General features: G+C 44.7%; 1 protein-coding gene across 1 annotated transcript in view; it reads right to left on the bottom strand.

The window, feature by feature from the left end:
- Positions 1-932: 932 nt before the first annotated feature.
- Positions 933-15,991, bottom strand: part of GABARAPL2 (GABA type A receptor associated protein like 2) — a 52,620-nt gene continuing 37,561 nt past the window's right edge. Inside the window, exons 3-4 of the mRNA XM_085639723.1 lie at positions 10,309-10,481; positions 933-1,529 (exon numbers count right to left, since the gene is read on the bottom strand). Of these exons, the coding sequence (XP_085495849.1) occupies positions 1,424-1,529; positions 10,309-10,481 (279 nt within the window). The 3' untranslated portion in view covers positions 933-1,423. The remainder of the gene's footprint in view (positions 1,530-10,308; positions 10,482-15,991) is intronic.

Raw genomic sequence — 15,991 nt, 5'->3', positions numbered from 1 at the left:
GTCACCATGTTAAGAGCTACCGTTATTACTAAAGGCTTCACCCACCATGAGGCGGGAGGCTTCATCCCATGGCTCCTCCTTGCATTGGTGGTCATTTACTCCCAGTGCGGGCTTCAAACAAATAGCAGATCTCTTTCTGACCCCGATAGGGATCAACTGCAGACAGAAGTTGAGAAAAACAGGATCAAATTAACTACTACTTGACAAAACGATGTATTTCTATCACTAGCTTTAGGATTAAAAAATGTAAATGCAGGGGAATGATTTCGCCCTTTAAAGAAGTCAACATGTTTCAGCCTGCATAAAAATGTCCAGGACTGGGCTAAGCAGCTTTCTTCAAGGCTAAACCCCTTTCTTTTAATATCGGTCTCTCTCCACTGTCTGAGGTTAGACATTTTTAATTTATGAAAGAGAACGGATAACCGGTGAAGGTCACTGCGATGGAGTGAATTATCGGTATATTGAACTAGTATTCTATTTCAAGCAAGGAAATGCCTAAGCAAAGTCTTTTATGCAGTGTGGCATGCTGTCCCTGTGCAGTCTATCTCAGAGCGCTGCGCAGACGTCCAGCCACTACGATGAGGAGTGTTTATGTGTACCACTCAGTACTGGAATCTAAGTTCAGTGCTTGCCTCTATCTGAAACAATACATATAGAAACCCAAAAGATTTACATTCACCAGTAAAGCATGTTAAAAGTAACCATGTGCATGAGTGGAGCAAGGGACACCTGAATGTGACTGGCACAGGCATACTCAAAGATTCGGATCGGCCCTTCAGAAATAAAAAACATTCTAGAATATGTAGAAATAGTAATTCTCCTGTAAGTCTCTCACTCCTGAAAGAGGTTAGAGGCTAGACGCTTCTAGAAATGCGTAACTGCACTAAAAAAGAGAATTGGGCCCGACAAAAAAAAAAATCACGCCAAACACATCACAGGAGGGTTTTTATTTAAATATTTTTGTTTTTCATCTTAAAATTGTGGATGAGTAATGAATTAACAGAGTGCAAGATGGGCAGTGTTCTTCCGCACCACGTGATCCAAGGATCCCCGAGTGACAATCAGCAGTTATTTATACCTTCGGCGGCTATTACCTGAAAACATTATCCTGAATGAGGGCTTATGATAAGCGTGTTTAGTTGTCCAACCACCTCACTTCAATGTTCAACAACTTCATTAAATACATACTTCAGAATAGCAAAGCATCCGAGACGAACAGGTTGAAAACATACACCAGAGAAGAAAAACTAAAATTCTATAAGATATTTTATCAGTCTAATAAAACAGGACATTCCAATAAATTTGTATATAAATAGTTATAAATGAATGGATACGTTAGAGACAATGCAGGACCAGGAGAAAAAAGGACAATCTATTTACAAGCCACAAAAACGATCTTGAAGTATACTGTGCAAGAGCAAGTTCAAGGCGTCAGTTGGGTAAGGCCGAATGTGTTCTCTCCGCTGTATGCCACATACAAAAACCCATCTTCGTCGCGTTCCTTCTCGTACAACTGTCCCATGGTTAAGCTTGGGAAATGCAAAAAGAAAATCAGTTACAATTACAAAAAAGGCTGGCTCACTGGATATGGTTACGGGTAAAGAACATGAGGATCGGTTTCAGAAATAATGTAGGCTTTGAAGCATAATTGTGAGATTAGGTTGAGCTTATTGAGAATATTCCAGAATCTAGACTCCATCTCTTTTCATACATCTCCTGCCACATGAGCACAAAGTGGTCAAAGTACTGGTAAACTAAGTAACCAACTGTAGACTAAAGGCCTAAAACACTAGTGTATTATAAATTAATATATCAGCACACTGGTGGCTCATGAACCAGATGGTCATGATGAGCACAGGCTGAGCATAAGTCACATGGACCGCGTCTGATTGTAGGTGATCTTGCTCAGGCTGAGAGTAAATACGTTGGCATTGTTTGTGGGTAATAAAACAACTCTAACATTTGGACCCGCCCAGGAACACCCACAAACTCGAACTTTATGCGGTATGTGCAAATATCGAAATTCCACTGTATTATACATTTCCATATGAGAAAATTACAAGGGGAAATATCTGCAGTTGTCAATCTGTGTTTTTGCCTACTGAAGTTGAACTATGGCGCACAAAAACCTTAAAGAATGGTGCAACCATGTACTGGTGAGTATAACCGCTGTGGCCAGGGCATTGGGCGATAGTAAATAAAGTGAGCAGAGCATTGAATTAGAGTAAAAAACGTTATCAGGATTTGGGTAAGAAGAGGTTCCACTGTATTTTACAAATATAAAAAACAAGCAGTCATGCTACTGAACAAGTGGTAACAGGGACAGGAGTAAATTAATTTGGCGTATGATTGGGACACAGAAACAAAAATAGTTAGATAAGTCAGATTGTGTAAAGGCTCTAGGAGTATATAAATTAAGGATAGAGAACATTTTGCAAATGTAAACAAAGAGGAAGAACACTGGTTCAATATATACGAATGGCTAGCATTTGAGGGCACAACAGAGATAGTGGCTAACGCATGGGAAAACTGTCAGCGAACAGGACAAGGTACTGGATCACTTTACACATAGTTACAAATGTACAGTCAGTGCCGTGGTCAGTCACTGCCAATCTCAAGGTAGCGTTTCTTCTGGGTGTGCCCCACCTGAGAGTCTTTCTGTCACTGATGACTGGAAAAGTTCGAATAATTCTCCGCTGTGAGCATGGACCGCGGAGCACTTTTCGTAAATGTATTGTTCATTGAAATGTAACAAAGAGCGTCATTGTCCATCTGTTCTTTTGATGAATAACAGCCCGTAACAGCCTAACATAGGCTAATTGTTTCCAGGAAATAAACTGATGAACCCTAACAAGCAGTTTCAGTCTGCAATGCGGCATCTGATGTGTAGGTCAGGTGTGAAAGTGTATGGGAAAAAAAAGAAGAAAACAAAAAAAAAAAAAGGAAAAAATGCAGCCTAATAGGCTTATTTTGAAAGATAAGTGAAAGTGTGCTATCTCCTTCAGAGTCCTGGAGCTTGCCCTACCCATGACGCACTCTAGTAGCAGTTGCCCCACAGAGTCTGTTATTTTTTCTGGGCCCAGTGAGTAGAATCTTACAGCACGTAAGGTTTCACACCTATTCTTTTTTTTTTAATAAATCTTTTTATTAAACATTGAGCTCCCGTACAATACCCACATACAAATGACATTTTAGGAGAGACATCTGAGACAAGTTTCACAGTTCTTAAAATGTACCCCGTCGGCAATTCCTGCTATGAAATACCCACATTCTCTCGCCGTAGAGCATAGCCTCATGTCTCCCACATCAGCACATAACATTTCACAGGGCCTGTATTAAAAGGTCTCTAAACTCGGCCCAGGCACTCCATATCTTTTCCCCTTTACGTGGGCAGCCCCGGCTCTGGTATCTAGCCCACTCCGCCCCATAGCACCAGTCCAGGTCTTTCTTGAAGGCTGTAAGTGTGGGGGCTGCCCCTGCTCCCCATGCTCGGGCAATGTTTCTCTTGGCCACCCCACCTGCAAGGGCCAGCCAAGTCTTGGCCCATTGCGGCCACGTCGTTTCTCCAGTCACTCCCAGGATGAGCCACCTAGGGTCAAGCGGGACACTCTCACCCACCACCTGTGCCATCACACTAGTTATACCTGCCCAGTACGATTGAATCCTGGGGCATGACCAAAATATGTGGAAGAAGGACCCTGCCTCGCCACACCCCCGTACGCATTCATCGGTTTCACAGGTGCCCATTCGAACATAAGCTATTCGGGAAGCATAGGATCTATGAAGGATACGGAGCTGAATCAGTCGGAACCGTGCTCTTATGGCTATTTCCCAGGGTGTCTGTAGTGCTTAAGCCCAGTCATTGTCCTCTAAGAGGCCCACATCCGACTCCCAGGCCTCCCTCAGTGGGCCCAAACAGTCTGGGGTGGTGTTAATACATTTCCGATAAGTCAGAGAGATGGCCTTATCGATCATGGGATCCAGGAGCAGGCGGTCCTTGAGTGACGAATATTCTGGTAATGGGGAACCCTCTTTCAAATGACAATGGAGCGCATGGTGCATGTCGGTATCGTAGATACTCACCCCTTCCCATTTGGAACTGTCTCTGCAGTGTGTCGAAGTCCAACATTTCCCATTCTTCCAGACATCCCTCAAGTAGTCAATCCCTATAAGGCTCCATTTCCGGAAGCCCGCTAGCCACGTCAACACTCCCAATTGGCCACCCACCCAGAGAGGAGTTTGTGCTGTAAGTTTGTTTGCCCACCCGGTAATTTTGGTTGCTCTATGCCAGACGTCAGTAACCGTTCGGGTATGTACCGGGAGGAGCGAGTTACCTCTCCCCCTCCGATATAGTTCCGTGAGGTAACTGTTGTTGCCGAAGGCTAAACGATCCACCCTATACGCCGGTTCCTCTAATGGGGAAAAAGCCCACCCATTAATGTTCACGAACTGAGATGCCCAGTAGTACTTCCTAATGTCAGGAACAGCGAGGCCCCCGTCATACACGCCTTTCAGGAGGGCTACCGCCCCCCCCCCCCCCAAAGCAATAGACGCTGCTCGGACTCAATGGATCGAAAAAACGACTCCGGGATCTGGTACGGAGTATTCTGGACTACGTACAATAGCCGTGGGAGGGCCATCATTTTAAAAAGGACCACCCTACCCATCAAGGAGACTGGGAGCCGTCTCCAATGCGCAACGTTTTCTCTCAAGCGTACCAATTGTGCCTGTACATTGAGCCGCATAAAATCATCCTCACTCTTGGTAATCCAGAGACCCAAGTACTTAAACGTTTCCCTAGGAACCAACTCTGAACAGGCCGATGTTAAGGGCGGCAGCACTCCCGTCAATGAGAACACCAGGGAATTATCCCAGATAACGCAATATCCTGAGTAGGTACCAAAGGACTGTATCATATGGATGAGACGATGAAACGTTTGTCTTGGGTTGTGGGCATACAGCAAAATGTCATCTGCGTATAAAGAAATAAGTTCATCCCAACCGCCCCCTAGATCGATACCTCTCACTACTGGGTCCCCCCGTATCCAAACAGCCAATGGTTCCAGCGCCAGGGCGAACAGCATTGGCGATAGAGGACATCCCTGCCGAGTGCCCCTGTGAAGCGTGAAGGCTCTAGAAATATTGCCATTAACACTAACTCGCGCCACCGGGTAGGTATACAAGAGTCGTATCCATTGTTTTCACACCTATTCTTTGACTGAAAATGTATAGCTTTGCTTTTTCACTTTCGCTTGACATCTTTAACAGATTTCGACCTCAGAAACGTCTTCTCTTTGAGAAGTGTCCCTCCTATGGGAGGAAGAAGGCCGTCTCTACTGATCTCACATTCAGGCAAAGACTGTGACACCTGAAAAAAAGGCCTGAAAGAACTTTGAAAGACCTAGAGGGCATCAGACTCAGAGGAATAATGCAGGGCATTGGAGTGGAGGAAGAAAGGAAGAAGAAAAAAAGGTTGGAAAGTGATCCTCTCATGCTTCCACATGAAAAACAGCCGGCTCCTGAAAAGGACTCCCAACAGAGGGAGAGCCAGAGAAAGGAGATCTTGAATGACATTGAGAATGACTTTGTCATTGTTTTCTCGAAGATCAGGCTCTAACGTATTGGCCTTGATGCCGGCAGCAACGCCTCAGACCTCTACATCGAAGGCGTGTTCAACAACTACCTCATCGATCTCATGAAGAATAAGTCAAACATTTGCAACCTGAAAGACTTTTGATATGAAGGAAACCCCATCATTTGACTTCAACAAAATGGCGGGCAATAGTGACACCTAAACAGGCTTTAACAGTGACGTCAGCAGAATCCCCAGCACCGATGTCAAAGACTGATCACCAAACCGTATCACACGCCTCAAAGTCAAAAAAGCGATACAATAGAACTCCCCATCACCATCGAAAAGAACAAGTCTGTTGCCATCACGTAGGATATTGATACCTGATGGCTACTCTGTCACTATCAATTATGCCTTTTGCCTCAATGTCGCCACTACATTCCCATTAAGGTGTGCCATGACACCATATTTTTACACCTTGTCACCAACTCCAAAAAAGAGAGCAGGGTGCCTATTTGAGTCTCCTCAAGCTATGCATCGTTCTAATACACTGAATCCTTATCCACTTCCTTTCATAACACCAAGGCCAATAATCCCTTTTGAGGGCCCAGTTCAGATTCCTTTACGGCTGTTGACTTCCGTAATGGTATTGAGGTCAACATCAATATCTAGGCTAGGGAAAAGGAGACCAACTCCAAGGCCTACTCACACACCTAATTATGTTCTGGAGAGGACTTGTAATGGATGTACGATGCTAGAGACTCAGGGGCCTAAAGGTGTTTTTTTACTCATCCGGCATGGGAGTGTATTAATATTTGATTGAGGTTTTTGAAAAACATAGCGATATAGCTAGTAAAAGGCTGGGCTTGACACTACCTTTAGCGCTGTTAGGCTATGTACAGGACATTTCTAATACAAATAGGAAGCTCACGGCATTAGCACTATTGATAGTGAAATGAAGAGTGGTGCTATGCTGGGTTAAAGGCATGATCTGATTTGGGGCAATATACAGTCGCAGACCTAAAATATGCAACTGGCGCACCAATTTGGGCCTAAGTACATCTGGGACCCCTTGAGGCAACAATAACTGTTAATGAGAGAAGGGAGCTCGAATACTGATAGTGAATAATTGCCAATATGCAAACCAGAGTTGTTCCGTAAAACATTGACCCTATGGAGTCCTCATGTATAGCTGCATGATACAATAGGTTTCTAGATATGCTGCATGCCACTGACTTTCACTCGTAACCACTCTGTTAATGCTGCCACTTATGATTGTACACTTGGCTGAACGTGACCGATATAAAGTGTTGTTTCTGAATATATGATTTTACATCGCAATCAAGTAGCACGCATGGCATTACCACGCAAATTTTACATCGCAAGTGGCATTACCACGCAGCTTTTCACTTCGGGGCATTCTACCACGCATTCAATATGTCACCACTTCCCTTCGTTTTTACATTTTCTTTTTTTTGACCCCCCCCAAGCCCCCTTTTCTTTTCCGCATGCATATTTTTAAATTGTATTTATATTCAATATTCACCTGCACGCCTTCCACCAGCAGCCTTTACTTCCACCAACCACTAAAACAAGCGTGAAAGCACACCTAAGACGACAGTAAAAATCAAAAAAGGACTACTAAATGACGTACGCGCAGGACGTAGGAACGAAGAAGACGATGAAGATGGATGAAGATACTTGCGTGGTAAAGACGATCGTGGAAAGAGAACGCGTGATGAAGACGTTTACGTGGTAAGTGTACCGTAGTAAACGTACCGCGTGGTAAAGCCTTCATGCTAAAGGATGTTTCCCGTTGTTTCTACTGTAGGGCCCAAAAAGCAGAAAAAAAGGTAAAAAAATAAAATATTATAAGAGTCCTTCACTTCTACCTAGACAAAACAGAGAACCTTAGAAGAACGAGGCAGCTGTTTGTTAATTATAGCCAAAGCAAGCAGGCAGGATCTAGCCACATCCAAGCAATCTATTGCTAGATGGAGAGTAGCCTGTTTAACGTTATGCTACCAACTAGCGAACAAACCTCCGACAGGGAAGGCTCACTCTACCAGAAGAAAAGCAGTTACGACAGCTTGGACTAGGAATATACCAATTGCTGACATTGGCAAGGCTGCAACATGGAAATCGACCCACACATCCAAAAGACACTATTGTTTAGATTTAGACACTCAGGCTGATGTCAGAATCGTCGAGGAAACCCTAAGATATCAAATATATTTGTCAATCTATACTCTGTACAGTTAGGACTGGTGTTCTTTCTATTTTATTCCTACTGCCCAACAGCCAACTTCTGGTGGATAAGACAAGCTTGCTACTCTATTCTAATATTTATGGCTATCAATGAAGATCCTATGATGCAGAAGAAATGGTTACTTACTTGTAACCCCAGTTCTGCATCATACAAATCTTTATTGTACTCCTAAACAACCCACCCACCTCTCAGGCTGATTACGGTTGGGGACTGGAAATCAAATCTATCACTGATTTCACCACACAAAAGAACTGACTGTGAGGCACCTGCCAATGGCATCATGGGTACAGGAATGCCTGGATTCTTAAAGAGACAGGGCACTTTTTCTCACATTTTTAATGTAAGCCTATTGTGCTGCATTCTTTCCTTCTCATACACTTTCACACCGTCTTGCACAACCGATGCTGCAATGCAGCCTGAACCTTCTCATCAGAGTTCATCAGTTTATTTCCAGCAAAACTATTTAGCCTCTGATAAGCTATTGCAAGTTGCTGCTCATCATAAGGACAGATAAAGACGGACACTCTGCGTCATATTTCAACAGACTAGGATCTATGAAAGGTGCTCTGGGAATTCATGGAGGCCACAAGAATGTATTCTAATGTGTATTATTACTTCAGTGACGATTCCTCTGATACAGAACTAGAACTACAGGTAAGTACCCTTTTCTTTTTCACCTTTTCTCTCCCCCTCATGCTGTGTTGACATCTTCCTTGATCTCTCCACTATAGGTTGACTCTTTAGGTTTCACTATTGACAAGCCGCAATATTCAAAGCTCACACCAGTAAAGCAGCCTCCTCACGTTATTTCCAACTATTTCTGCAGCAGTGAACCCTGCCTCTGCCATCCTCTGCTGATGTTTGCACAACCACCCAAACCCATGTTCTCGAATCACTGACAGGGGCAGTGCTATTCTTTCTAGTAGAGTCTCTTTGCCCTCTCCATTCTGTGGCCACGTTATCCCCAGTGTTCCCAAATCCGATACAATTATCTTCATTCCATTTGTACTGGCCACCTCTACACTGTAGATGATTTTATAACTCGGCTGCACTAAGTAAGAGGGACTTGCCCATGGGGCAACCTTTTTACCCGGCCGTTGAACTGCCAGTTGTGAGACTAGAATTAAGGCTTCACTAAGCGTGGACATTCCCACGATTCTTGCTATGTAGGCCTTTCCCGGAGCCTGCGATTAGACTTTCCTAACCCAGCACAGTTCCAAAAGGGGATACAATCCTTCCCTTTTAAGCAAGCCTATACTAGTTCTGCTGATCTGTTCTTTCGTGTCTGTCTCATTTTATTCTGCCTGCTTTTTACTTTTTCAGATCGGTTGTTTCTTTATGGAGCACTGCTTTCTTCATTTGAATAATATTTATTTTTGCTAGGCTGATTTTGATTTGGTGTGTGGAAGGTCAACAGCCTGCACTATATATATTTTGTGAATAATGAAAAACAAATGCATTTAATTTATATATTATTATAAAGCACGCTCCACCGAGGGCATCAGCGCACCATACACGTGAACATCGGAAGACAGACATTCAACATAACAGGGAAAGTAAAAACATACACAACACGTGAGCCACCCAACAGCAAACATTCCTTTGTAATGCAGGTGTTGTTCATCAAGTGGCAAGGAGGTAGAGGATGGGTGAGGGCGGCGTAGAAGAGCAAAGGATAGAAGGGTGGAAGAGGCAGAACAGAGAAGAAGGAGAAGGACGGGATTAGAAGAGAACCCGCAAGGCAAGGTGAGCCAAAAGAAACCTCTGAGGGGCCAGGGTAGAAGAGACCGGATGGTCAATCGAGGATAAAATGTATTTTCAGATATAATCAACAAAGGTGTCAACCAGATGATAGAAGGGAAACGTCGACAAGATAAATAGCACGCGTTGGTTCCATTTTTTCTTGAGTTAAGTTTGGAGTGGTTAATGTAGGAGCCATATTTTTTTCTAATGGTCTCTGTGCATATTTTGGGTAATTCTGAGGTTAACTTTGGATTTTTCTTTAATCATGTTATTTATTTTGATTGAAAATTATTTATGTGTGAATGACAGAGGTCCAAATGTACATCTTTCCTTTAACTCATTTATAATCTCCCTTTAATAATAATAATACTGTTTCCGTTTTTTAATCTAATTCCTTACTTTTTTTACAACATCCCTACGTTTTTGATATTTTACCCTTTCCAATATCTTAACACTTACCTGTGGTCTTTTTTATTTTTTTTGCTCACCATGTTTTTATTTGTCCAAGTTAATCACTCTGAATTTTTTGTATTCCCAGGTAATTTAGCACCGAAAAGAAGTCAAACATTTATTTTCACATGCTTGCAAAGAAATACAGTCGAATTACTCACATCTAAATAATAAAAATAGAGGAAGTAACAGCCAGTGTCAAATGCCATGCAAGTTAAAGGCCAAGGACGATTACAGTCATTACTAGCGAAGAAACAAGATTAAAACTCCTCACCTAGACTGTGGGACAGTCTTGTCCACGAAGAGGAAGATCGCTTTCTCTGAAGGCAGCTGGATCCGTTTCCTGATAATCCACATAAACTGTGCCACAGTAATATCAGAGGGAACCAGATACTTTCGCTTATCAATGTCTACAATCTGTGAGCCAGAGACCTTCTCTACTATCACCTGTAAATTGAAAAAACACGCTCTATTTATTAGAGTAGAGGTGGGTAAATTCCACAAGTGGGAGTCACAGTTGCAGATCCACGTCAGTGCACTCACTGTCAGCCATGCGTGACTCTCCAGTTTTAAAACAAGGAAAGGTGAAAGCAGTTCTGTTGCGCAGCCTCAATTAGCCTGCTTTTTTGTTACACCGTCAGCTTAGCACATTTCTCCTCTACTAAGTGGCGAGCCGTTCCTCCATTGTGGCCTGCTCATTGTTCCCTTTCCCAGTTCACCACCCGGGCGCCTGTCTCCACTTTCCAACTCAGCCCCTTCCTGTACTTCAATACCGCCCATAGTTTTTTTTTTTTTAACATCAGCCCCAGTTTTTGTTAGTAGTTCAAAAGGTACGGTCACAGTGGAAAACAGTCACAATAAATAACAAACACAACAAATGATCTGTGTATTCAATCAAAGTCACACACCACCATTAACTCATTGCACCAATGATTGTGATTTTATTTCATCACATTATTGAGATAAATCAAATTATACGGTACAATGTATTACACATTTAAATTATTAAAAGGCAGGTGCACACAGGGTGAAGAGACGAGTGCATAGGAGGGATTTGTGGAAAGTGATGTGAAAGAGGGACGGTAGTGCGCATATATACATCAGCAATCAGTAATAACAGCCTATCCAGCCAGATGTCTGGCATATACATAAATGATAAATCGTAACACAATTGGGTAGATGCAGATACACACGCTCTGTCATCTGGGTTTGACAATAAAACAAAAAAATGTTGACGTTTCGACCCCATGTAAAACAGCAAACTTTGCGCGTTGGGGGTGGGGTCTTCATCAGGACTGAGGTGAGGAAAGGTAGTGGGCACCAAAAGCAAGCAGCGAGAAAACTTCAGGCTGGGGATTTTAAAGCTGGGCCTTGTGTGCTCTCAGAATTTTCACAAATGGTCGTAGTCCGAAAAATACAGGCCAAGGTTGATTAGTAACCTATGGCTGTGGGCTGCCGGAGACAATGGACAAACAGCTAGTTTTTGTTAGGTTTCACCTGCACAGCGCTTGAGCTGTGGTTGTGAAATCTGTTGTATTTAATATTTCTTCGAAAGGGCCTCTTATCAGTCCCCATAGCCGAATTACTGTGTTAATTTGCTTTTGTGTGGAACCTTTTTTTTGTTAACTTCCCCAGGCTGCACGCATTTACGAAACTTCTACTAAAGCTGTCCACACTGTTTAAGCCCCATTTACTGTCAAGATAAGATCTCTTCCCATGGAAAAGGCAAACAGCTTCTAACAGTATGCTGTAATGCTTGCTTTTTTAGGTCTCGCCTGAGCCAGCGCGCATGCGCTGCTCTGCGAGGCTTTTAGTAAGGACATTAAACTCTGAACACACGCTTGTGCGTGTGTTTCTTTTTTGGCTCACCCGCTATTGGCCTTTGCATGCGTCTTTCTAAGAAAGACAGCACGCTATTGGGCAAAGGCGGGTGCATGTCCCACCTTCTCTCTCCCCAGGCTTAGGGAGCTCAGGAGCGAGCATCAGCTCCATCTGTTTCCAATTATCTCGCCCGCGTCAATTGGAAACAGATGGCGCTGGTCAGAAGACTAGCTTTAGTAAATGAGGGCTGCAGTCAGTGTCACACCCTCTTCAATACAATCGTGGACATCAGCGCTTGTTTTTCCCCTTCTCCGACACTCTTATTCGCTCTCTTACATGACCGTGTGAATGAGTGCCCTTTGTTGTCTGCCAGAGCGTGCTGGTACATCATTCCTCTCTGCAGCAGAAAAGTCACTGGCGCTATCTTTTGAATTGCTTTGTGCTTTGCTCTTGCTTGGGGTCATTGATGTCCCGTTTTTAGGTCTCGCCTAGCTATTGTGTAGCAATCGCTATGCGAGACTCTAGTAAGGGGCTCCCAAAAGTGCTCCCAAAAGTGGATTGCATGGCGAGCATGCGCACAATCACGTGCATCGTGCCGCCATGCAAACCACTTTTGGGAAGCGCTTCAGCCCACTGGTGCGTGCACCTACTTCAAAGGGTCCGCTCCCCCGCCTGGAATGCGCTCCCCCGCCCCTTGCCGCTTCAAAACCCGCGTTTAGCAAGATTAAAGTGACACTTCAATCTGGGCGCGAGACTGACGTACAGCAGCGCACGGGGAGCTTGAGCCCACGGGAAGACACACGCTACTTTTGTCTTCCTTGTTTGTTTAGACAGTTATACAGACGCTGGCTTTTCACTGATGAGACCACTCGATTGTGCCTGATTTCAAACATATGTCCCCTTTAATAGTCCCTTCCGGTTCATTTTGGGTAAGGGTGGCCTACAGTTTATTTAAACGAGCCTTTCGAAGTTTTAGAGCTGTTCTCTCATTCGAGTATTTTCACCGGTTCCAGCTCCCTTTCACCAAGATCACTTATGGCTTTTCTTCTTCACGCTGTATGTCGGCAGAGCGCTCCTGCGTCTCATCAAGGGCAGAAAGCGCTACCTAAATGTTAAGCTAATACAATACACCGCACTCTCTTCCCACACAGCTGCTGCTCGCTACTCTCGTGGTGACGCGGTTTTCGCTTATCTATTTGTTGTGGAGAATCTAAATTATATAGATCAATTTGTACTCATAGGGGTGGTTAGTCACTACAACTCCCAAAATTCATTCAGGTGTTAAATGAAAACTAACGTGGAACATGGTATCTCGGCTGTCGTTTTTTATATTACCTGCAGTTAAAATGTCTCATTCTTTTCTGGTGGCATGTACACGTTCCATTGTCGAGATTGCCACAATGGGTTAGGTTTTTGGCAACTCTCATATCAAGATTGGGGGACTTAACGTGGGTACTTGATGTAGATGCACAGCTGCTCAAGTGGCTGCTTGTCATGTGTACCGCTTTCATCCAGCCATGACTATTTAGTGAACAGCACTTTGCATTCTGGGACTTGTAGTTTATATTTTACAAGCTTGGGCCTTTGCTTTAAGAGGCACAGCATGTAATATGCTGCTGCCTGTCTAAGATGTATAAAATGGCATGCAGCCCCTTTTGCCTTTGTGGACCTTATGCCCTTGCTACCTGGGCAATAAATACACTCTTGACGTGCCCGACACCCTCGCTCTTATGATGAAATAAGTGTATGTTGAAAGGCGGTTAGGAAAGAAACATTCCCACAGCGCCCTCTCATTTTCATCCTATCTCTTCGTTTCCTGTTCTTCTTCTTGCCTTGGGCTATCGGAGATTTTGACAGATCCAATGTGTCTGCTTGGATTGTTTGCTTCTGTTAGACTTTCCTGGAAGCGCGCGCTGGGTCCCAGGCCTGTTCCTGTTTTTGAAGCTGCGTGCTTTTACTTCTGGTAATATCGTTCCGCGGATTGAGGCGAGAGCGATTCTCTCGATGGAGGTCGCTCGCAGGAGCCTTTCTCATGTGACAGGGCGCAGGCTGGGCATAGTGAGAGGAAAGCAAACATTACATCTATCACTCTCTGCTGGTTCACTGCCAAGGGTGGCTTTCAAACGTCTGCCACACACACCACCACACACACAACCACACAAACAACCACACACACTGCCACTACCACACACACACAACCACACACACAACCACACACACACAACCACACACACACAACCACACACAATCACACACACACACAATCACACCCACACACAACCACACATACAACCACACACACACAACCACACACACACAACCCCACACACACAACCACACACAACCACCCACACCACACAACCACACACACACAACCACACACCCAACCACAAAACCACACACACAAACACACACCCAACCACAAAACCACACACACAACCACACACCAGCAGCCACACACCAGCAGCCACACACACACACACAACCACACATGCAACCACACACACAACTAAACACACAACCACACATCCTCACAACCACACATCCACACACATAACCACACCCACAAACACACACACACAACCACACACACACAACTACCCACACACAACCACACACACACAACTACCCACACACAACCACACACACACAACTACCCACACACAACCACACACACCACACACACATAACCACACAACCACACACACGCCCACGACCGCACCCACGACCGCACCCACAACCACACACACAACCACACACACAACCACACACACACAAACACACAACCACACACACACACACACACAACCACACCAGGCATTGGCATAGCCAATAGGTCTCGCCTTTGGGACCATATAAGTGCTTAGCCACACAACAGTTGATGTGGTTGCACCAAGGATATTGTGCTGCATAACTAAATACTTAGAAGGTCCCAAAAGCGAGACCTATTGGCTATGCCAATGCTTGTTGTTTCAGCCTACATTCATTACACATAAGAACGTCACACGATTGGAGAATAGCTGCTTTGATGTGTGTATATATATATATATATATATATATATATATATAGGAGGGGTTTTCGGTTCCTCTGTGTGTCATTTTAAGTTCGTGTCATGCGAATCTCTTATTTCGTCTGTGTGCGCTGATTGCTATTGACTGGAAAGGACTAAAGACAGCTAAGTGGCCAGAGCAGCCTTTACAGTGCGCGCACACAGAATAAATATTAACCCCTTCAGTGCCCTGCCCTTTCCCCCTCCTGTGCCGGGCATTGTATTAGCGGGCGGGGTCCATGACGAGATAGTCTCGTCATGGGCACAGCGCAACCGCGCTCCATGACGAGACTATCTCGTCATGGGCATAGAAGAGGTTAAAGCGTGGATGAGGAAAGTGAGATGTGGCCACGTCCTAGCTCTTTTTTCCCTATATTTATTTAACTGCCGGGGTGCAGGAGAAGGGCTTCCCGGCCCCTGCCTACTACCAGCAGACGGCCAGCGCAGCCTACAGACAGTCTGCCTGCGAGTACCGGGCGGCCGGCTTCTACCGTGACAAGGAGCACCCCTTCTCGCTGCCCAGCCTGGTTTTGTGTATGCAGCGAATAGCAAACATACTTGGCAAGAGCAAATAAAGGCGAGCCTGTGGTTCCCACTGCCCTCTCTCGTGGACAGATTGTATCTTGGAAATATTGCACTTGACTGCGGCTGGCGGGCACTGGCTTTCATGCTGTTTGTGGACATACTCGCAGTTTGAGAACATCATAAGCACAGGCTCGCGCCACACCTGGCGGCATCCATTGTGAGAGTGTCCAGGGCGGGGAGGGGGCTGGAGCTGCCATTCTGACCCCTAGCGTTTACCCGGTATGCTGCAAGCTAGGAGGCTGCTTTCAGACCAGGGTGGGATGCCGTGACCCAGACATACTCCTAGTCTAGCCCCTCAATCCTGCAATTGCCCGTCTTTGACCATTTATAGTGCTGCAATGCCTTTTGGCTTGCTTGGTTCGTGCTACACAAATACCATACATTGACGTGGCATGCGTTTGAACATTTTTGATTCCACTCAGGACCTCGCTGTGGTGCCTTTTGCTGCAAACCTTGAATAGTAACCCCATTACTAGCTGTAGGCTGGGCTCCACGGAGTAG

Source organism: Triturus cristatus, chromosome 12, assembly GCF_964204655.1.
Source record: "Triturus cristatus chromosome 12, aTriCri1.1, whole genome shotgun sequence".
In the NCBI taxonomy this organism is placed as follows: Eukaryota; Metazoa; Chordata; class Amphibia; order Caudata; family Salamandridae; genus Triturus; species Triturus cristatus.
The sequence above is the reverse complement of the archived record's forward strand: the minus strand, read 5'-3'. Positions and strand labels throughout refer to the sequence as shown.